General features: G+C 54.2%; 1 protein-coding gene across 1 annotated transcript in view; it reads left to right on the top strand.

Annotated features, from left to right (window-relative positions):
- The first annotated feature begins 8,836 nt into the window (after nucleotides 1–8,836).
- Nucleotides 8,837–19,169, top strand: part of CASZ1 (castor zinc finger 1) — an 81,570-nt gene continuing 71,237 nt past the window's right edge. The window contains exon 1 of the mRNA XM_064730780.1: nucleotides 8,837–8,959. Coding sequence (XP_064586850.1) covers nucleotides 8,911–8,959 — 49 coding nt within the window. The 5' untranslated portion in view covers nucleotides 8,837–8,910. The remainder of the gene's footprint in view (nucleotides 8,960–19,169) is intronic.

Here is a 19,169-nt window from a genome sequence, read left to right as displayed (position 1 = left end):
TTGATCTATTATTTGCACAGAGCTCTTTTTTTTCGTGGTGAGATGGGGAAAGCAGGAGCCCTGGGGTGTGTTCCTGGGGCAGGTGAGGCAGCAGGGGTGTTTCTGCTGTCTTTCCACAGATCTGCCTTTGCAGGATGGCCATGCACAGCCAGCAGAGGCTCCAGTGGTAGGAACCATCCCGAAGAAGCTGGAGGACAGGGAAAAGTGTTTGGGTGTGAAGAATTTGTGCCAAAAGCATTTGGCTGTGATAAACTTGTGCCAGGGCTACTGCTTTGGTCCATCCTGTTCTCATCCCTTTGGGCTCTGGCAGTTCACAGTATCACAGAACCCCAGAGTGATGGAGTATCCTGAGCTGGGAGGGATCCACATGGGATCATCAGATCCAGCTCTTGGCTTTGCCCCGGACAGCCCCAGAAGTGACACCAGTTCCGTCTTTTCCATGTTTCCCACCCAGGCTGATGATCCTCATTGCTCCTCAGCAGTGCCCCAGCCCATGCACAGCTAGTCCAGCTGCTGTACAAGGGCTGTCTAGTTGATCCCTAAGATTTCGGGGAGAGCTGTGGAATATGTTGGTGTCAGCTGCTGGACAGTGTTGCTTTGTGGGGTTTGCAGGGGGAAAACCCCACCGTGTATTCCTGTGCACTTCTGCCTCCATCCCACATCCTTTCTCTGTTCTCCCAGGGGGGTTTCCTCCTCTGTTTGTACTGGTTTTGCTTTATCACCCTTTTCCCCTTCTGTCTCTCTCTTCCGTTCTCTATTTCATTCTTTCCATCCAGTTTTTAACTCCTCTGCTCTGTTCCTCTTTTCCATAGTGTAGCTATGTGCTGGGGATAAGTGCCCGTGGCTGGTGGGCGAGCACTGGGGCACTGTGCCCTACTGGGGCATGTGCCCCCTGCTCCTGCTGGGTGTGCGTGGTGGGGGCACCACGGGAGAGAGGAGTGCTGCGTGTCTCTGGAGAGAGCTGAGCTGCCAGTGAAAGTTTGGTGGTTATCAGTGTCAGGAGAAGCTAAATAACCCTGTAACTGGTATGAAGGTGAATTCACGGTCTAGTGAGCACTGAAAATATGAAAGGGCTCTGAGACAGGCAGAGTGTGGAGAGGGGAATACAGCTCGCCCATGGCTCAGGGAGGGGTGTGTTGCTGGAGCAGTGCAAGGGCATGTGCTGATGCCATCCAGATCATCAGTCATGGCAAACCGCCTTTTGTGGGGCTGCACACAACAGGGAGGGTGCTCAGTACTACAAGTTCGGAGACAAATGAGACATGCACACGTTAACATGGCAAGAACACCCCTGGAGAATGTCTGTGGGCAGCCACATCTGACTGCACAGCCCTGTACACATGTGGCCAAGTGCCCACACAGTGCCACCAGGCCATGCACATCCATGTGCACAGATGAGCAGACAGCCATACCCACGCAGGCAGGTACTCATCTATCTCTGTGTGTTGTCCTGTGTGGAGATGCTCCCACAGCTCCATAAACACGGGGTCACAGGCACACCCAAGCTGCCAGTGCAGTGCTCTGCCACCTGTGTCAGCTCGCAGTCGTGCCAAATTCCTTTTTGGTGTAACTACACTCCAGTCAGGCAGCACAGATGGGTTTATCCCAGCATATCTTGGATGTCTGTGTGGTTACCTGCTCTGAGCAGGAGGAGACTTGTGGGAAATCTATTGTCCTTCCAGCTGGGAGAGGCTGATGCTTTGGAGAAGCAGAAGATGTGCAGAGAGGAAACCCCCTTCAGCTCTTCACCTGGAGCTGGTAATCTCCTCGCACCAAATCCCTGGAACAGGGGAATTGCATTTGAAGCTCAGCCAGTGGTGATTTAGTGTCAGACATTTGCAGAAGAGACTTTGATTAATTCGTAGTAAAATCAAGTAGCACTTGGGTGCCAGCAGCACATTCCAGGGTGAGACAGCGACCAAGGTGCGCGCTGGGCAGGCTGCCAGGTGCCTGAGCAATCCCCGCGGAGGTGGCAGCGCCATTCAGCCCACAGCCTCTCCCTGCTTGGGCTTCTTCATTATTAATTTATTTTTCTCCCTTCCTTGGCAAAAAAATACTATTTGGTAACGACCTCAAATTGCAAAATGCTGATGATTTGGAGAATGTGTCACAGAAGCTCCAGGGTGATAAAGGGGAGACGAATCCCAGCCAACAATCCGGCTCAGCCAGTTTGCCTATTTATTAAAGAAAAAGCCCAGATCATTAACTTTTTTGTTGTTGTTCTGTTTGCGGGCAACTCCCTGCTGGCAACTTTCGGGTGCCCAGTAAATTAAACCAAGTATCGGCCTGGTTCAGGGCAACCTGAGCTTCTATTTAGAGCTATGAGAACAAACTGGCTTCGTTTATGTTAGCACGTGAATAAACCCTTTAGGGTACCATGCAAAAGTGCTCTCTGGCATAAAAGCAGTGTCAGAAAATCCTTACTCTTGCTGCCTCGTGGAGGGTCAGGTATTGTAACTGGAGAGCTGAGCTTCCCTTCTCCTCCCACTGCTTGTTCACACAGCTAATTGCCCCTCGACACCTCACTGTGCCATGCTGCTCCCCAGAGAAGCAGGGCTGGAAGAGAGCATCTGTAGGCACAGGCTTTGCTGGTTTCCCTGTTTGCCTGCTTGGGTTAGTTGTTGAATAAAGAACAGTTTAGGGATGGGCTTGCCTGCCTGGTGCCTCTGTGAACTCGGAGAGTTCCCTGCGCTATCAGGGAAGGGTGATTATATCCCCCTCCTCTGGAACATCCCACGTGTTCGCTGAAGTAGTGCTTCAAGCTAAATCAGTTTGCTGAGGGCTCCAGCTTCCCTTAATTCAGTGTCAGGACCAGGCTTGCATGGCCATTATTCAAGAAGTTTTATCAGAAGCACAAAGCTAGCATCTGCCCTCCTGCTTCCCTCTGGGCATCACCAGCTCTGCTGCCCTGGCTTTGGCACAGGGAGGCTCGAGGGATTGCCTCCCCGAGCCCATTTGCAGGCGAAGCTCGTTCCAGCTCCTCGAGAGGCTCGGCTGTTTCACGAGCTGCACGGTGGCTTGTCACTGGTGCCTGGCACAGCAGCTCGGAGAGGCTGCCAGACCCGAGGAGCTCGTGTGGGAAAAGGGAGCAAAGACGCTGCTCGGATTGCTGGCCTCTCCCCTTCCCTCTTCCAGCGCAGCTCAGCTGAACTAGGGCTGATTTTAGGTTTTAATCTCAGCTGATATGCACACGCTTTCTCCCAGAGGTAGCCACCTTCTTTCCTAGGCCTGGCTCATGTCCCTCTACACTCATTTCTCTGGTGGAGCCTGCCCAGACCCGTGTTCACGTGGATGTTGATGGGAGGAGAAGGGTATTTTTCAAGGTTTCTGCTGGGTTTTTTTCTTCTGAAATATAAGGATGTGCAATTTTTTTAGTTTCAATTTAGCATTGGAGAATTTTATAATTTAGTAATTAAAATCTCTGATAGGCTTTAGAAATTGCAGCTAATTGAATTTAATGGGAAGATGATTTTCAATTTTATTTGATTACCCGGACCCCTGGCATTGGTATTTATGGGAAAAAAATGGGAAATGTGCTGTGTGGGCTAAGATGGCATAATTGAATTAGGGCTAATCGGATTTCTTCGTCATGAATTTCACTATAATTTTCCTATAATTTTCCATTAGATATCTAGTTTACAAATATTCACAAAGAAATGAAGCTCTTTCGGAATGGAGATTGCTGGCTAACAGGATTACAGGGACGATAGCTCGGCATTGCCAGCCCGGGCTCCTTCAGTAATGCAATCGCTGCGTCTGCCTCACACTTAGCGCCCGCCGCTGCTCCCGCAGCCCCGGCCCCGTGCCAGGGCTCCCGGGGGGCCGCGGCCGCGCTTCCGCCGGGCTCGGCAGCCGCTGCCCGGCGTGTCCGTGAGCCCTCGGGGCACACAGGTACAGGCATAGCCAGCCCTGTACAGCCAGCCCTGTACAGACAGCCGCTGCCCGGCGGTGTCCCCGTCCCTCGGGGGCACTCGGGTCCCGGCCGGGGCTGCGTGCCCCCGCGGCGCTGGCGCGTCCCCGGCCCGCTCGGAGCCCTGGCAGGCCCGCTGGCACATGGCCTGTGTCAGCGGCGCTGGAGCTCAGGCGGCCCCGTTGCACAAGCAGGGCCAGCCCACGCGGGTACACTGCGGCGCGGGCAGCTCTCGGAGTGCGCCCACCACCAGCTTGCTTTGCCTTCCCTCGCTGTGCTCGGGCGGGGATCCTGCTGTCACATCCCAGAGGAGGAAGAGCAGGGAGTCCCCCCTGTGTGCAGTCCTGGGTGTGATGCCCATTTCTCACCTCCTCCATCATCTCCCCTCATTGTCACTTGTATTGAATGAGTGACTGCTCCTCTGGGGACAGTCCCTGGCAGTGCCCTGTTCCTGCCTCAGTGCCCTGCATGGGAGCAGGGCTGACATGGGCTCTGCCTGTGATGGGGCAGGTAGAGCAGAGCAGACAATGGGCCAGATTCCCTCTGTGTTCCCTCCTTTCTCCTCTTGCCCGTGCCCAAGCCACATTGAATCCAGAGTGAATTTGTGGAGACCAGCCCTACCGCACAGTGTCAGAATCCTGTAAAATCCAGCCTGTCTGTTGGCCTGCCCCATCTCTGTTACTTGGGAGCCTTTACAGATCTGCCCAGCCCATGTCAGGATAGAGCTGCTGGCGGAGCAAGTCATTGCCCTGTAGAGTAAGTAGGGTGGCAACTCCTCTCTACCCAGTGCCCTTTGACACCTGCATGCCATTAGGCCTTCCACATGTGTCCAGAGCAGGACAATCTCTCTAAAACATCCATGCCAATCCAGCCCTGTCCTGGCTGCTGCAGGACCATGCTCAGGTCTTCTGTGTCATTGCATTTACATGACTCTGTGTGTGTGCACATGGCATGTGCTCCTGCTTTCATTTGCGTGTCTCTGCAGGAACACAAGCTGGCTTGCAGATCCTCTGGACAGAAATCAGAAATCACCATTTCTGTTTGCGCTTGCCCCATGCGCTGCAGAAATAAGTCTTGCGCAGTCTGGGGCCCATCCTTGGGCAGCAGTTTCCCATCCCAGCTGTGTGCTTTGCCAAGCCCGGGCTCCGGGGCTGTGTGGGGTTCAGGATGGTTCAGGGTGGTGTTTGCTGGTTTTGCAGGCAGAGCACCTGCTTTTGAGTGCCAGGTACGTTCCCTATTGGACCTGCTGCCTGGGTACGACTATGCCCTTACCTTCCTCACCCTGAAATCCCCAGGCTGCACTTTTAATTGCTGCAGTAAATTGTAACTAATTGTTAGTGCATTCAAACCCCTGCCACTCCTTCCCCCCAAGTCCTCTGGGCCCCTGTGGAGCACATGCCGTGTACGTTCAGTGCCGTATGGCCCGTTCCCAGCACAGTCATTCCCTCTGGGCAGTGGTCAAGAGATGAGCAGCATTGGCTTCCAGCAGATGCTGGAAGCTGTGGGGTGCCTGGAAAGCAGTAGCTCCATGGTGGGGACCTGGTGTCAAACTGTTTGAGGCCAAAGGAACAGTAAATGGCAGAATTGCTCCCAGCAGAGCCTTCCCCAGCACGCTGAGACTTAGCACAGCTGCTTTGGCAAGGGGTTCTGGGAGCCATGTGCCAATAATGTGATTGAAACTGAATTGAGAAGGAAGGAGGGAAAGAGAAGGAAAGGGAAAGAAAGCATGGATTGTCTGCTCCTGCCGCCCAGGCCCCGAGGCCTCTGGGCACCTCCCTTGACGAAACAGAAATCAAACAAAATTACAGAAATAGGGCAGGAGCATTTGCCTAATAGACTCCCCAAGCAGGAGCAGGAGGAGGGGCACAGCACTGCCAGATCTCCAACCTGCAATCTGAGAGCCAGCGCCCTGATCCCACATGAATCCAGAGCACAGTCCCAGGCCCCCAGGCCAGCTCCAGCTAAGGAGGGAGAAACTGCCAAGAAAATGGGCTAAGCATAAAAAACAAAGGTAGAAGAGACACAAAAAGGGGGATGTCCCACATCTCAGTGTGACTCACCCCCTGCTCAGCCCTGGCACACTGTCTGCGGGGAAAGCATTAAACTGTAATAATAATAAATTAATCATCCTTCCCCCTCCCATTGCACTTTTCATCTGAGGATCTCTGAGCACCTGGCAAACATTAATTACCAAGAGCTCCTCATGCCCCTGGGAGGGTGGAAGGGGACACAGAGAGGTCTCCTCACCTGCCACGGAAGGGCAGATGTGGCTGGAGCGGATGGGGCGGCTCTCGCCAAGGCACGGAAGCAAAGTTCAGAGCAGGGTGAGGGGTGCTGCCTTCCCTCGAGTGCTCCTGGAGAGCAGGGGGTCCGGGGGCCTCCCCATGCCAGGGCACGGTCAGAGGCAGCTTTTCCTCAGAGTGGATCCATGCCCTGAAGGGATAAGGGAAGGAGGGGAGGTGCCACCCTCACGGGGGGCACAGGGGCAGAAAGCTTCAGAGCCCCCGAGAGAGGAAAGAACCAACGTTCCTTGGGTAAGAGGCAAAGGAGGGAGTATGGGGAAATAAAACCTGATCCTGTGACAGGAGATTGCTGAGATAGGAAATCAGGCCTTGCCATTGCATCAGCTGCAGGGCGTGGATTTCACCTGAAAAAACACCTTGGCGAGTTGTTCCTGCAAGGAGGAGTGGGAGGGACAGTGGGAAGTCTGTGGAGGGGATCCTGCAGGTGTGTTTAGGTTGTGTGTGTGGGTTCATGTGTGTCACGGTGTATTGTGTGTATTTGAATGTCAGAGAACACAGAGTATCATTTTCTTTGTGGAGGGCATATGCATGTTGCGTGTGCGTGCTGGGATGGGAGGGGTGGGGAGCATTTGTATACTGATGTGTGAACGTGCTCAGCTTGGTGCACGCAGAAGAACAGGTATGTTCAGAGGGTCTGTGGGGCTGTGTGTGCATAGTGACATATCCATGTTAGAAAGTGCGTTAGAAAGGAGATCCAGCAGGGGCCCACTTTCTCAGGGAACGGTGGTGGTGAGCACAACTCCCACTCCTTAAATCTTAAGTTCACAGAGGAAGCAAAAATGAAGATATCTGACATAAAGTGCAGTGAACTTATGAGACCTGTCAGCAAACTCAAACCTGCGAGTGTTGAATCCAAACTGATCTATTACAGAGCCTGCACAAACAGTTCTGGTTCTGTCCATTACTTGGCAGGGTGGGATATTCCTAGGCAGGTGCTGTGGTGCCTGACTCAGGCGTAGGGACTAGGGCAGGCTCTGCTGAGACTGAGGGTGATGTGGGCTGAAGTGCAGACAGGCAGGATTGTAAAGGCAGCACGGGGTGACAGCTGATCGGAGCTGATGGTGGGGTTAGAAAGCAGTGAGTGGGGAAGTGGGGGCAAAGCTGATAAAGCAGGAGCTTGGCTGCACCAGGTGGGAAGGTGAGTCCCGTACAGGGCTCTGTGCAGGAGTGCTGCTTGGCTGGGCAGCCCCCAGGCAGGGCACACTTGCCTCCTGCCTGACACTGTTGTCCCCACGTGCTTCCCGGCTTGGAAGGTCCCTGCGTGGCTCCGTTTCACTAGACTTTGTTTAGATTTTTCTCTGAGAGGAGCCAGAATATTTGTGGTTTCCACAAATGACTCCCCTCTCCTCTTCCCTCTCCCTGCCCTCTGGCCTGCATTGCTGCCTGTGCATTTTTGGCCATGCAAATGCAGCACTGCTGAGGTGATGAGCTACAGTTTGTGTTGCGTCTCTGGGCTCAGGACACTATCAGGGCGCAGCACATCCTGGTGCATGGAGCCAAACACACCTGGGCTCCTTCCAGCCCTGTGACTAACCTGTCCAGCCACTTCTGGCGAGTCACTTCCCTCACTAGTGCCTCAGTTTCCCCATCCATATGGGGTAATGATGCTGGCCTCCTTTGGGAAGCACATTAAGTTCTGCTTATAAAAAGGATTTAAGAGCTGCTAAGTCCATGGGCAGCTCTGTGTGAGCCCCGGTGAGGAGCCCAGCTCTGCCAAAATCCTGGAGCCAAACGTGGTGTGTTCACAAAAACAGCCTACAACCTGCTCAAAATACCTATTTAATCAGGTAAATAATCTGCTCGTTTGTTTTAAAGAAAGAGGCTTATATCTGTGTTTACCCAACACGCCTCTCAGAACCTCCCTCGCATTCTTTGCTACTTAGAAAAATAAAGCCAAAAAAAATGAGGAAATTCACTGCGAAAGGGCCCCCTTCCCCCCGCCTCCCGTGGGCCCGGCGTTCGGGGGTAGAGCGCCGTGATCCTCCTGAGGGCAAGATGCGTCCGGGGTTGTGACACCCGCAGGTGGCGGCCACCAGTGCCCCGAGGGCTCCGGTCCTGCTCGGTGCGCGCTGCGCTCCGCACGGCCGAGCCCGGACACGCGTGGGACGGCGGTGCGGGGGCAAACCTGCCCGCGGCTGCTGCCGTGCCCGGTACCAGGGCACCGCTGCCGCTCCTCGGCCCCGCACGCCCCCCTCCATCCCCTCGTGGTTTGCGGTCTGCTCCGCGCCCGCGGCTCCGTCCCCGCCGCCCCGGGGCTTCCGGAGGAGGCAGCGCGGCGGCCGCGGGGCGGGTGGCGGCCGGCGGCGATGGCTGCGGGGCAGCGCGGCCAGGCGGGTCCCGGCGGGCGGCCCTGCGTGCGGGGCAGCCCCGCGCTCCTCGCCCGCCGTGCCGGCACCGCCGCGGGCTGCGCGAGGGCCGCGCTCCGGCTCCGCCCGAGGTAACCCCGCCGCCGCTGCCCCCCGGCCCGGCCCGGCCCGGCCCGGCCCGAGCCGTCCCGGCCCCGCACCTGCCCCCGGCGGCGGGCCCGGCGAGGGGGCGGCTCCGCCGGCCGCCAGTCACCGCCCCCCGCGCGGCGCGCCCGCCCCCGGCCCCGCTGCCAAAGTGACTCGGGGAGGACCGGCACGGCAATGACATCAGTGCTTTAAACAACTTGTTATTCGGGAGCAATCAGCTGCAATTAGGTATTAATTAAGTATTATGAAAGTTGATTATTTAAGTGAATTCGGCTTTCGTCTCTCCGACTATGGTAAGTACAGCACAATTGTCCTTTTCCTGCCCCCAGCCCCCCGCCCGCCTCTCGGCGGAGCCCCCGGTCGGTGCGGCCGCCGGTGCCGGTGCCCCCGCGCCGGGCGGTGCGGAGCGGAGCGCTGTCCGCCGCGGCCGCCGCTCCGCAGCCGTGCCGCTCCGAGCCGCGGGGCCGGCGCTGCGGGCAGCGCAGTCAGTCTCTCCGGACGCGGGGCCGCCGCCGCACCGAAACTTTTGTTGTTGGGTGCGCGGTGCAGGGCTGCGGGCCGGGCGGAGCGGGGCGCGGGGCCGCACCAGGTGCGGCGCGGTGCGGTGCGGTGCGGCGGGGGGCTCGCCGCCTCTTTCACTTTGCTTCTTTCACTTGTTTTACGGAAGTTGCTCCCGCGCCCGCCGCCGCTTCGGCCCCGCTTTCCCGGCCCCGCCGGGGTGAGCCGGGGGCTCCGGTCCCTCGGTCGGTCCTTCCCGGCAGCGCGGCCCCCGCGGGCCGGGACAGCGGGGCGAGGAGCGGGCTGGCCGTGAGAGGATGCGGAGGGGAAGTTTATGGGGGTTTTGAAATGATTCTGCCTTTGTATTTGTTGTAAGTTGTGTGGGTTGTTTTCTCTTTCATATTTTCCCCCCTCCTGAGCTCTGGCGTGTCGGTGGTAAAGGTTGCTTGTCAGGTTCCTGTACTGCCTAAATGAAAAGGAATTTAATTTATTTGGGACAAGGCAGTGTCAGATGAAGAGGCTGCTTATTACATTTAATGAGTTGTTTTTTGGTTTTATTCAGCCTGGGCATATCTGGGATGGGTTTGTTTTTGTCCTTCCATGTGAGGTGTATGAGACCTCCCCCACCCCTTCACATCATGCAGGGAGGAGGAAAGGTGGCCAGGCTGGGGCAATGTTTTGGTTTTAGATTACAGGCCTTAGCACTGGGGTTGGGTGTGTTTTTGATTGTAGCTTTTTGTGGCTTGTCCACTGGTTTTTGATCAGGTATCAGGATGGGGAGTAGGTTCCGGCCTGGTGCTTGGCTGGGCTGGGCTGGTGGCCCTGCTGGGTGTGATGATGGATAAGTCTCCATCAGGCTGGAGTGTGATTGCAGCCAGGAGCTTTGGGGCTCAAAGTGTTGGTGGGTTTTCCAATCCTTGGACCGTCTGCATCAGAGTCTCATTTAGATTTGACAAAATGTGCAAATTCAGAGTTTGGTAGGACTCTATCCCTTGGGTGATGATACCTTTCTCTTTGGGACCAGGTCCCACCACCATGGCCCCGTACTGGCTAACACAACTACACCTGCTCTTCCAAAATGGTGTAAACCATTCTTTGCCACTTAAAAACCAAATGGCAGCAATGAGCCAAACAGGCCTGTGCTGGCAATGCGCCATGGTCCAGGTAATTACTGCCAGAGAGTGTGTGCTGTTTTTTTTAATAAGGAGTAAGATGGTAATAAACTGGTTGATGATTGACTGGGCCTGAACTATGTACTCTGATATTGTGAGTGAGAGGATAATTTTGCCGTCGTTTATTCCATTTATTTACTTATTTCTACCATTGATATCAGGAACCGAGTGGCTCCGGAGCCACTTCCACCTATGAGCAAGACATGCCAGCTCCGCTTGGGCCCAGCCGTGGGCGTGCGGCTGCCTCCCTTCTAGATCAAGAAGCTGGGATGCTGCGTGGGCAGCTCAGGAGTTGAGGATGTGGTGAAACTGCAGGAGGGCCCGTGCTTCAAAGAGCAATGAGCAGTGATGAACCCCGCTCTCCATCCCGAGGAGCCGTGGCACTGCCCGCCGGGCCGGGCCGGGCCGGGCCGGGCAGGGGCGGGCAGGGCCGTGCCCCGGCGCTGCAGCGCCCTCTGCCGGCGGAGCGCGGCCCCGGGGGCTCCCCCGGCCGGGGCTGCCCCGCCGGCGCCGTCCCCTCCCCAAACAGGGGCTCTCCCTCGCCTCACGGGCGCTGTGGGCGCTCGGCCTTGCCAGGGGTGCTGTGGTTGCTCAGCCTTTCCATGAGTGCTGGGGGTGCTCAGCCTTGCCATGAGTGTTCGGCCTTGCCAGGGGTGCTGTGGGCGCTCGGCCTTGCCACGGGCGCTGTGGTTGCTCAGCCTTTCCATGAGTGCTGGGGGTGCTCAGCCTTGCCATGAGTGTTCGGCCTTGCCACAACTGCTCCGCCTTGCCATGAGTGCTGGGGGTGCTCGGCCTTGCCACGGCTGCGCCCGGGTAGCATGTGGGCTTTGGTCTCTGCTGTGGGAACCCAGGGCTGCAGTAAGCCATGGAAATGAGCATCGGGGAGATCTCTTTAAGTCAGCATTATGATCTGTGTGTGGGTGAACCCGTCTTGTCATGATCTTGGGGCAAAGACCTGCCCCATAATCACCACCTCTAACCCTTATCTACTTGGGCCAGCTTATCTCCCTCAGTCGCTGCCTCTTGAATTCTCTCCAAGCCCTCAGGCAGTGGCTCTCCAGAGGCAGTGCCCGAGGGCTGCTCGTACGAGCTGCCAGCTGGCAGAGGCAAGTCCAGAGGGGTTTCTTTCCCAGAGGGACTCAGTATGTGGGGTCTGACAGTCTGCTCTTGCTGAGGGCTTTCTCAGCTCAGTCAATCCATGCATGGACCTTCTAGGACCAGAAGTGTTAATAATGGTTAAGGGCGGAAAAGAATTTGTGGACTGAGTCCATCTGCGCAGGAATGTGGCAAGATGTTCCCTGCATGTGACTTTCTGTGAGTCTGGTTTTAAATACCTTGACTGACTGGGTACTTGTCACTTCCTTTGGGACACTGTTCCCCAGCCTAGTTATCCTAGTTATGAGATTACAGGAACTGACCTCAGAATGAGGACCAAAACACCTATGGTAAATGGGCGGAGGAATAGCCAGTTTCCCACTCAAAGGGTCATTTGGTGTCTTTGTCAAATCATTGCTGTTGTTTGAAACACCCTGTGGATAGAAACACCTTCTTTGGGCTGGTGGCAAATTGTTTGGTTTTTTTTTTTTACCAGATTTTTTGGGAGACATTGGCTCAGTCAAGGTTGGTGTCATTCGTGAGCTCGTGCTCTGTAAAAGGTTCCCCGGCAGTTGGTTTGGGTGTTCATGTCCCTTTTCAGTAGTTCTATGAGATACTTGTTGGGTGGAAAGCATTCAAGAGCTTAAGCCTACCAAGTGAAGATTGTTCCTTGGGAGAAGGGTTTAGCAGGGCAAGGATTAACCTTCCCAAAATGGAACAAGCAGCACCCAGCTATTACTTGGAGAGCGTGCTTCAGAGCTGCTTGAAGTCCATAGGAGTGTTTCTACTGCTTTGGCACTGTAGAGAGATAACTCACAAAAAGGCCAGAAGCTTGATCTCTGAGGTGAACTCCTGTTCCCTCACCTGTGCTCTGTCTGCTGTATCTCATGAGTCCTTCTGAACCAGGTCTGCCACTGACAGTGGGGTGCACTCTGATGTGTGCAGGTACTACACCATTCATGAAACACAGAGTCCCAGCGGGGAGAGGCAGCTTGTACTGAAACTGGCTGGGAATGGTACCGATACCCAGACTGGAGGGGATCACATCATTGATGTGTAGTTTCCATATCATCAGTTTCTCTTTCTGTTTTGCTAAATTGTTTATGCTTCTACCCGGAGCCCTCTTTCCTGCGATTGGATCTCAGGGCTTTGCCTACACAGCCTTTTCTGTCCCACTTTGGCACTTGGCTGTCCTCCCAGCGAGAGCCTTTGTGGCCACTTTGACTCTCCCTCTGACATCAAATCGTACCCCTGGGCTGCTATGCAGCCTACGGTTTAGGCGCCCTCTGAAAAGTTGGTTGAAAGTGTCTGGAAAGTAATGAAAAGTCCTGTAGTAGTTGAAGATAACTATTGCCTGTGCTGCATGTCCCACCTCCACCTGGGCTCCTTCCCTCCCTCCCTGCCAGGGTTTGAAGATGCAGCCGTTCCCAAGGTTTGGAGAGCTCAGGTGCCACCCAGGGCTCAGCTCCCAGAAGTGCTGACACTGCAGAGGCCGTGCTCGCCGATCCAGCTGGGGTTTGGGAGAACCAATGTCCTCGTCCTCAGCTGCACTTTGCAAAGCAAAGAGGGGGCAGAGGAGGCTTGGCTGGAAGCAGGGGAGGGGCAGAAGCTCCAGCCAAAAGTCCCACGCGGCTCCGTCTCCTCCCCTCCGGTTCAGTGCGGACTGGATCAATTTGGACGTCTTCAGCAATAAAAAATGCCGATGTCGTCCTAATTCACTAGGCCCCGAGATGACAGCAAATTTACATTTTTTAATTAAACTAGCAGCCAGTTTTTATGAGAGGGGGCTGGGTTATGCAAATCAAATGGTTGTGTACGAAAGATTAGGAGAGTTTGGGAATAAATTCCACAAATGCTAATAAAAAAAAAGAGAGAAAATGAGAGGGGGGAGAGAGAGGGACATTGTTCCATTAGCCCCTTTTAGGCTGATTTCCCTAGGGAGAAAGCTATGGGGGGTGAGAGATGGAGGCAGCTTTCAGAGACAGGTAAAATCCATTTCGAGGATGGAGAGCCCCTTGGACCAGGACCTTGTTGCTCCCTGTTTTGTCTCCGAGGGCTTGCAGGGGAGAAGGAGGAAGAAATTGGTAACAAAAGAAACACTTGCTGGTTTCTAATCCCCATTCCTGCTTGACCGGTGATCCACAGGCTGGAGCAGCAGCTGGGACTGGCTTGAGGATGTAGAAGGTGCACAGTGCTCAGGGGCTGGAGGGGCACAGGTGGGTGAAGGGCTGGGCCAGGGCACCGTGGGGCTGCAGGAGGGTGGATGTGGCAGGGCAGCAGGGCAGTCCCTGGATGGGCAAAGCTTCTCTGGACAGGGCCCATCTTTGGGCTGACAGATGGTGACAGGGCAGGGCTGCAGCTGGGGTTGGTACCCTGGGGCTGCATCTCCTTTGTGCAGCTCTTGTGGGTGGGCTTCTGGTCTCTGGCAGGAGCTGCTGGTTGGAGCAGGCAGGAGTGCTGATCACAGGTGAGGGTCTAGACTGCTGTTCCATGTAAGCACAGGCTTTACCTGCAGAGCAGAGTGTGTTTTGGAGTGGGATGGTGATGCTGTTCCCTCACCCACACTGTGGAGCCCCTTGTTGCCCATCCATAGAGATCTCAGGCTGACTCCAGCTGTCAACACCTCTTTCCAGTGTGTTAACCTGGCACCAGTCTTCATCTCTTCCTCAAGGGACTTTCCATCTTTCTTCATGGGGTGATTCCAGAAAATAAAAGTTTGTCAAGTCCCTTCAGGAAGAAATAGTTACGGCGAACAAAAAACATGCGTTTCACTCACGTAAAATATGTTCTTGTAGAAGTTTCCCAAAGGATTCCAAGTTCTCGTTGCATTTAGGAGTTAGGTGTGGTGGCTAGGTACCAAAGCAATTGTTTGCTCTGCTGTGGAGAAACAAAACCAGAAAATTTCTGGAGGCTGGGAAACTGCTTAAAGCTTCCAGTCCTAAGGCAGTTTCATGCTTGGAATAAAAGCTGAACAACCCATGCAGGTTGGCAAGAGAAAGCAAAGGGTGGAGAACAGGAGATACAAGGGAAAAGGATGGGAAGACTAAGGTCACTGGGTGCATTTTATGACAATCCCCTGAGGATTTGGTGCCTCACTAGAGAGCTTTGCCACCCATTCCTGGTTTTGGGGTGTGAAGAGATGATTCACCAACGTGCTCCTGTTTTGCTTTGGAGAGGTGACATTTTAGCAGAGCCTCTCTTGTGAAATCAGTGAAAACACCAAGCTCTGGTGGCGCGTTTCTGGAGGTGTTCCCCACACCCAACACCTACATCCCTGTCACTCTGTCCTGAACATGCAGGTCTGCCCCAGACACTCACCCACCTCCACGCTCCCGGACACTCACGTGTTGGTGCTGTGCTGAACTTGGTGTTCCCCAGGCTGCTCTCTCAAGGCATTGCCATGATGAACACCCTGCTCCTGTGCACTTGCATCATCGTTGCCATGAATGAATCCTTCTTGGCAGCAAGAGCAGATGAGGGTGGTGTCTGCCCTGTGTGTTGGGTGTCTCTGTGCTCCCCCCAGAGCTGCTGCTGCGGTGAATGGTGGCCTTGGCATCAGCTTGGTCCACAGCTTCAGACAGACAGACGTACAGGGGCTTTGTGTAACATGAGTTTCTGAGCTGAACTAGGGCCGAGTTCAGCCTAAAACTAACAAAGAGCTCCAGAGCAGGTCTGTGAGACATGGCAGAGTCTGAGGATTTGGTGTAGGATGAATAACTCCTAATGTATAAAGTGGGCATAATCCTGGTGCCTGTTGCAGCCCAGAGCCAGGGCTGGGCGCTCGGGGATGGAGATAAGTGCTGAGGGCTGGCTGCAGTCCATGCAGGGTGCGGGGTCGGGCAGGAGGGCTCCTCCCTGCGCCTGGGGTGGGGTGCCTGGGCTGGGGGAGAGCTGAGCCCGCTCCCGGAGCTGCCTGGGGGCTCCTGCACCTCCTGCCCCACTGGGCCCGGGCTGGCTTGGCATGGGGACCTCCCCAGGACCTGGGCTGGGAGGGGAAGAGCTCCAGCTGGGCTGCTCTCCTGGAATGGTGCAGTGGTGTCAGCCCTGCTCCCAAAACTGGATGGGCCAGGGCAGAGCAGAGGAAGAATTAGGAGCTTTCAGCTTCCATACATGGGAAACTGTCAAAAGCCAGGTAGCAACACCAGCTTTTGTCTGGTATTTCCAGAAAAACCCGGCAGGACCTGGCATCCCAGGGCATAATTTATTATGGAAAAATAAAATAATAAAGTACCAATCCCTTTGAGGCCTGAGTCATAGAAGCATCTTCTCATTAAAGCAGCTCCACCTCTCTGCCTGGTGTTTGCCAGCTCCATGCCTGTATGAATCCACTCCCTGAGCTGCCTCGCCCAGGGCAGCCTTCCTCCCACTCCTCCTCCTCTTCCTGCTGCCTGTGCTTCCCCAGCACCCCTTCCCCTGTCTGGAGGAGCACAAGCAGTTCCACATCTCAAGCCAGCTTCTCCCCAGGCTCCCCATCTTTGGACCAGCTGGATGTTTTATTGGTGTGTGTTGTAGACAAACATCTTCATCTTTTCACCCACCCACCCACCTCCCACCCCTGTGCTATCGAGTTCTCTGGGCGTGCCCTGGCTCCCACATGCCCTTCTCCTGGCCATGTGTTGTGAAGGTGTGTGTGGTATCTTTCCATGGCTCCAAGCTCTCTTCCAAGTGGCCCTCTGCTAGCAGGGGAAGGAGAGGAAGCTGCTCCTGGAGTAATTACCATCTGCATGTCCCGAAGGCAGGCAGCAGATGTTAGCAGAGGAGGACTGCATTGGAAGAGGGTGAGGGAGCAGAGGCTGGGGAAAGGGGGTCTGATTTTTCTTCTTGATTGCATATGAATATTTTTAACTGAAACTCAGTAAGACAAGGATCCCAGTTCTGCAAAGTTGATCCGTGCACTTGGAAACTTTAGGGGAAAGCTCCTTTGCTCGCTCTAGCTGTGTTTTCTGTCACTCACTCTGCTTTTCTCAGCCTTTTTTATGCTGCACTATTTAACTTTTCTTACTAAATAGCTTTCCTTTATGTCCTTCTTCCTTTCCATATTCCCACAGACCTGTCACTCTTTGTCACTCTCCTGGACTTCCATTCTGTCTTTGATTCTGTCTTGCTTTCCCTTTCCTTCCCCCCCCCCTTCCATTGTCTTACTCCATTTTTCATTTTCCCATTTTTCTGTGGGCTGATATTCAGATGAGCAAACTTCTTCCAGTTAAAGGAGGTCATGAATATTAGGATTTTTCTATCAAACAATGAAATATGGCTCAAATTACTCTAAAGAATAGGGCCCTTTTCATAAACCACCTGCTGGGTTTTTTTTGAAAGAAAGAACAACCACTCGCCTGTATGCTCCAAGCAGTTGTCTCACATCTCTACCTCGCCAAGCTTTGCTGTTCCAATTTCTTCTGCTGAATTTGTTGCTCTTGGTGGAGTAAGTCTGCTCTTCCCAGACTGCCAGCACCCAATGAGTCTGGGTTTGGACAGGTTGGGACAGGATGGGGATTCTGGCACGATCCTCACTACTTTAAATGTTGGTTTGTGATTGTGCTTTTTTGATTGCCGTGTGTATATTTTGGGGTTTTATTTTTGTTTTCGACAAATAGCATTCTGGTGTGAAACTCATTTGGTCTGAACCTCTCAGCTTGACTGAGGGATCTCCTTCAGATGTTAGTGGGGCATGGAAACACAAGGACCCCCTGCCCTGGTCCTTGTGCTGCTGGTGTGGAGCAGCCCTCGCTCCCTGGACCTGCTCAGGCCTGGCCGCCAGCCCAGCCTCCCGTGGTCCTGTCCCTCTCGTCCCAGCCACAGCTTCAGGAAAGGACCTCTGAGCACAGTGGCCACAGCTGGCTCTGGGAGAGCCAGGTTTGTGCTGCAGGAGATCCTCCATTCCTTGTGGTCCTGGACAGCGCCGTGCCTCTGCCAGGGCAGCGCCAGAGCAGCTCAGCAGCGACAGGAGGGTGGTGCAGCTGTGCCCCAGGGACCTGGGTCTGTGCTCCCTTGGGAGCTGCCATGAGGCAGTCATGGGTAGTGCCAGAGACAGGGACAACAGAGGACACCAGCTTGTCTCAGACTTAGGTTTTGTTTTCGGTCCAGCCTATTTATACTCTTCTTAGTTGCTATTTTTTCCCCAGTTACACGAATGTGTCTTGTCCTCGCTGTCTTCCATCTTCCCTCAGCAAACCTTTCCATTTTCTGCATGCCTTTGCTGGGAAGCTCACAGCTCCATTCCTCGTGGGCAGAGACCACACTTCTCTGAGGAGGCACCTCTCACTGGTGTGCTCGTTCCAGGAGCTGCTCCAGCCCTTCCACCCTCTCCCACCTGCATTTCCCTGGACAGAAACTGCACACACAGCCCGGGCTGTGTGAACACAGAGTTTGTTTTGCCAGGGTGACCTGTTTAATCATCTCATTTTCTGGTGGCCGTTTATTCCTCGTTTCCACGGTTACAGCCCCATTAAGAGGAGAAGCAATAAGGCAGCGAGTCAAACAGGTAATAAAAACATTAAAGCCATGTGCGCGCTGGGAGGGAGGAGGGCGAGCAGCACTCAGTGAGACGAGACGGGCCGTGCCAGGGAGACAGAAGGGTCACAGGAGCCCTGTGGTGACACCAGCTCAGTGCCAGCCTCTCCTGCAGCATCCCACAGCACTGTGCCCTGCTCTGTTGGAGTGTGCTGACACTCAGGACAGTGCCACTGCCACCAGTGCGCTGCTCTCCCCGTTGCTGTGCCGTAAGGCAGAGCTGCAAGTGGACAAAACCTCTCGAAATAAGAGTGTACTTTCTCTGTATTTTCTTTCAGGGCTCTGACTGTCTGAAAATTTGTAACTTCCTGTTTCTGTTTAGTTTTGGTGATGCTGGTGGACCCAAATACTTGTTCCTGGAACAAGGGAATTGGGTCTCTCCTGCTAGGAGGAATCCCCAGATTTCTGGCTTTTCATTGTGGGCTCCTAAAAGGAAAGTAGCAAAATAAAGAAACCTAAAGCAGCAACTCTGGAGTGAGCAGAAGGCAGAGCCTTCAAGAGAAGGAAGAGAACTGTTTTCAGCTCACTTCCACCAGGCAGTGGTCCTCAGGGAACCCCTCAGGGCTCTTGGAAGGTGGGAGCCTTTTGTTACCATGTGCTTGTCATCCCAAAACTGATTTGGCCAGCAACGAGATGGTGGCCTCTTTTCCTTTGGGAAATTTTGGGCCAGATGAACTCTTGGGTGTGAAACCCTGACCTGACTGGCAAAAACCAGCAAAGTTACTTTTCCCTATAATTTCTCAGTGGCCATAGAGGCCAAACAGCACTGGAGCTTAGATGATGAGATGTGGGGTTTGAGGTGGAAGGTCGCTGCCATGAAGGAGCAGGTGCCCATGGGCTGAGAGGATTCTGACCTGTGGATAAGGGTGAGTTTTGCTGTGGATGAAAAGAGGTTAAAATAACCCTATCCCACTCATATAGGTGGCACAGCAGTGACAGCAAAACAGAAATATTCAGAAAAGCAAAGTATAAAGGAGAGCAAGAAAACAGTCCCAGAACTGCAGTACCACTGCTTTACCTGCTAGCTCTCTCTGTTAAAAGAGTCTGCCCTGTCACAGCCCCGTTTTGCCCTGGTGGGATTTATTTTTTATTATTTATTTCTGACATTGTTTTGGGTTTTACAGTTTCTTTTCTGCAGACTTTATCAGAAAGCATATTTGTGGTGAGAGCCTGTGAAAGGACCTGGCTTGCTGAGTAAATGTTCAACGTGGAAATGAGCTGCATGACC

Source organism: Zonotrichia leucophrys, chromosome 21 (genome assembly GCF_028769735.1).
Source record: "Zonotrichia leucophrys gambelii isolate GWCS_2022_RI chromosome 21, RI_Zleu_2.0, whole genome shotgun sequence".
In the NCBI taxonomy this organism is placed as follows: domain Eukaryota; kingdom Metazoa; phylum Chordata; class Aves; order Passeriformes; family Passerellidae; genus Zonotrichia; species Zonotrichia leucophrys.
Note: the sequence above shows the minus strand (reverse complement) of the source record. Positions and strands in the feature narration are given on the sequence as shown.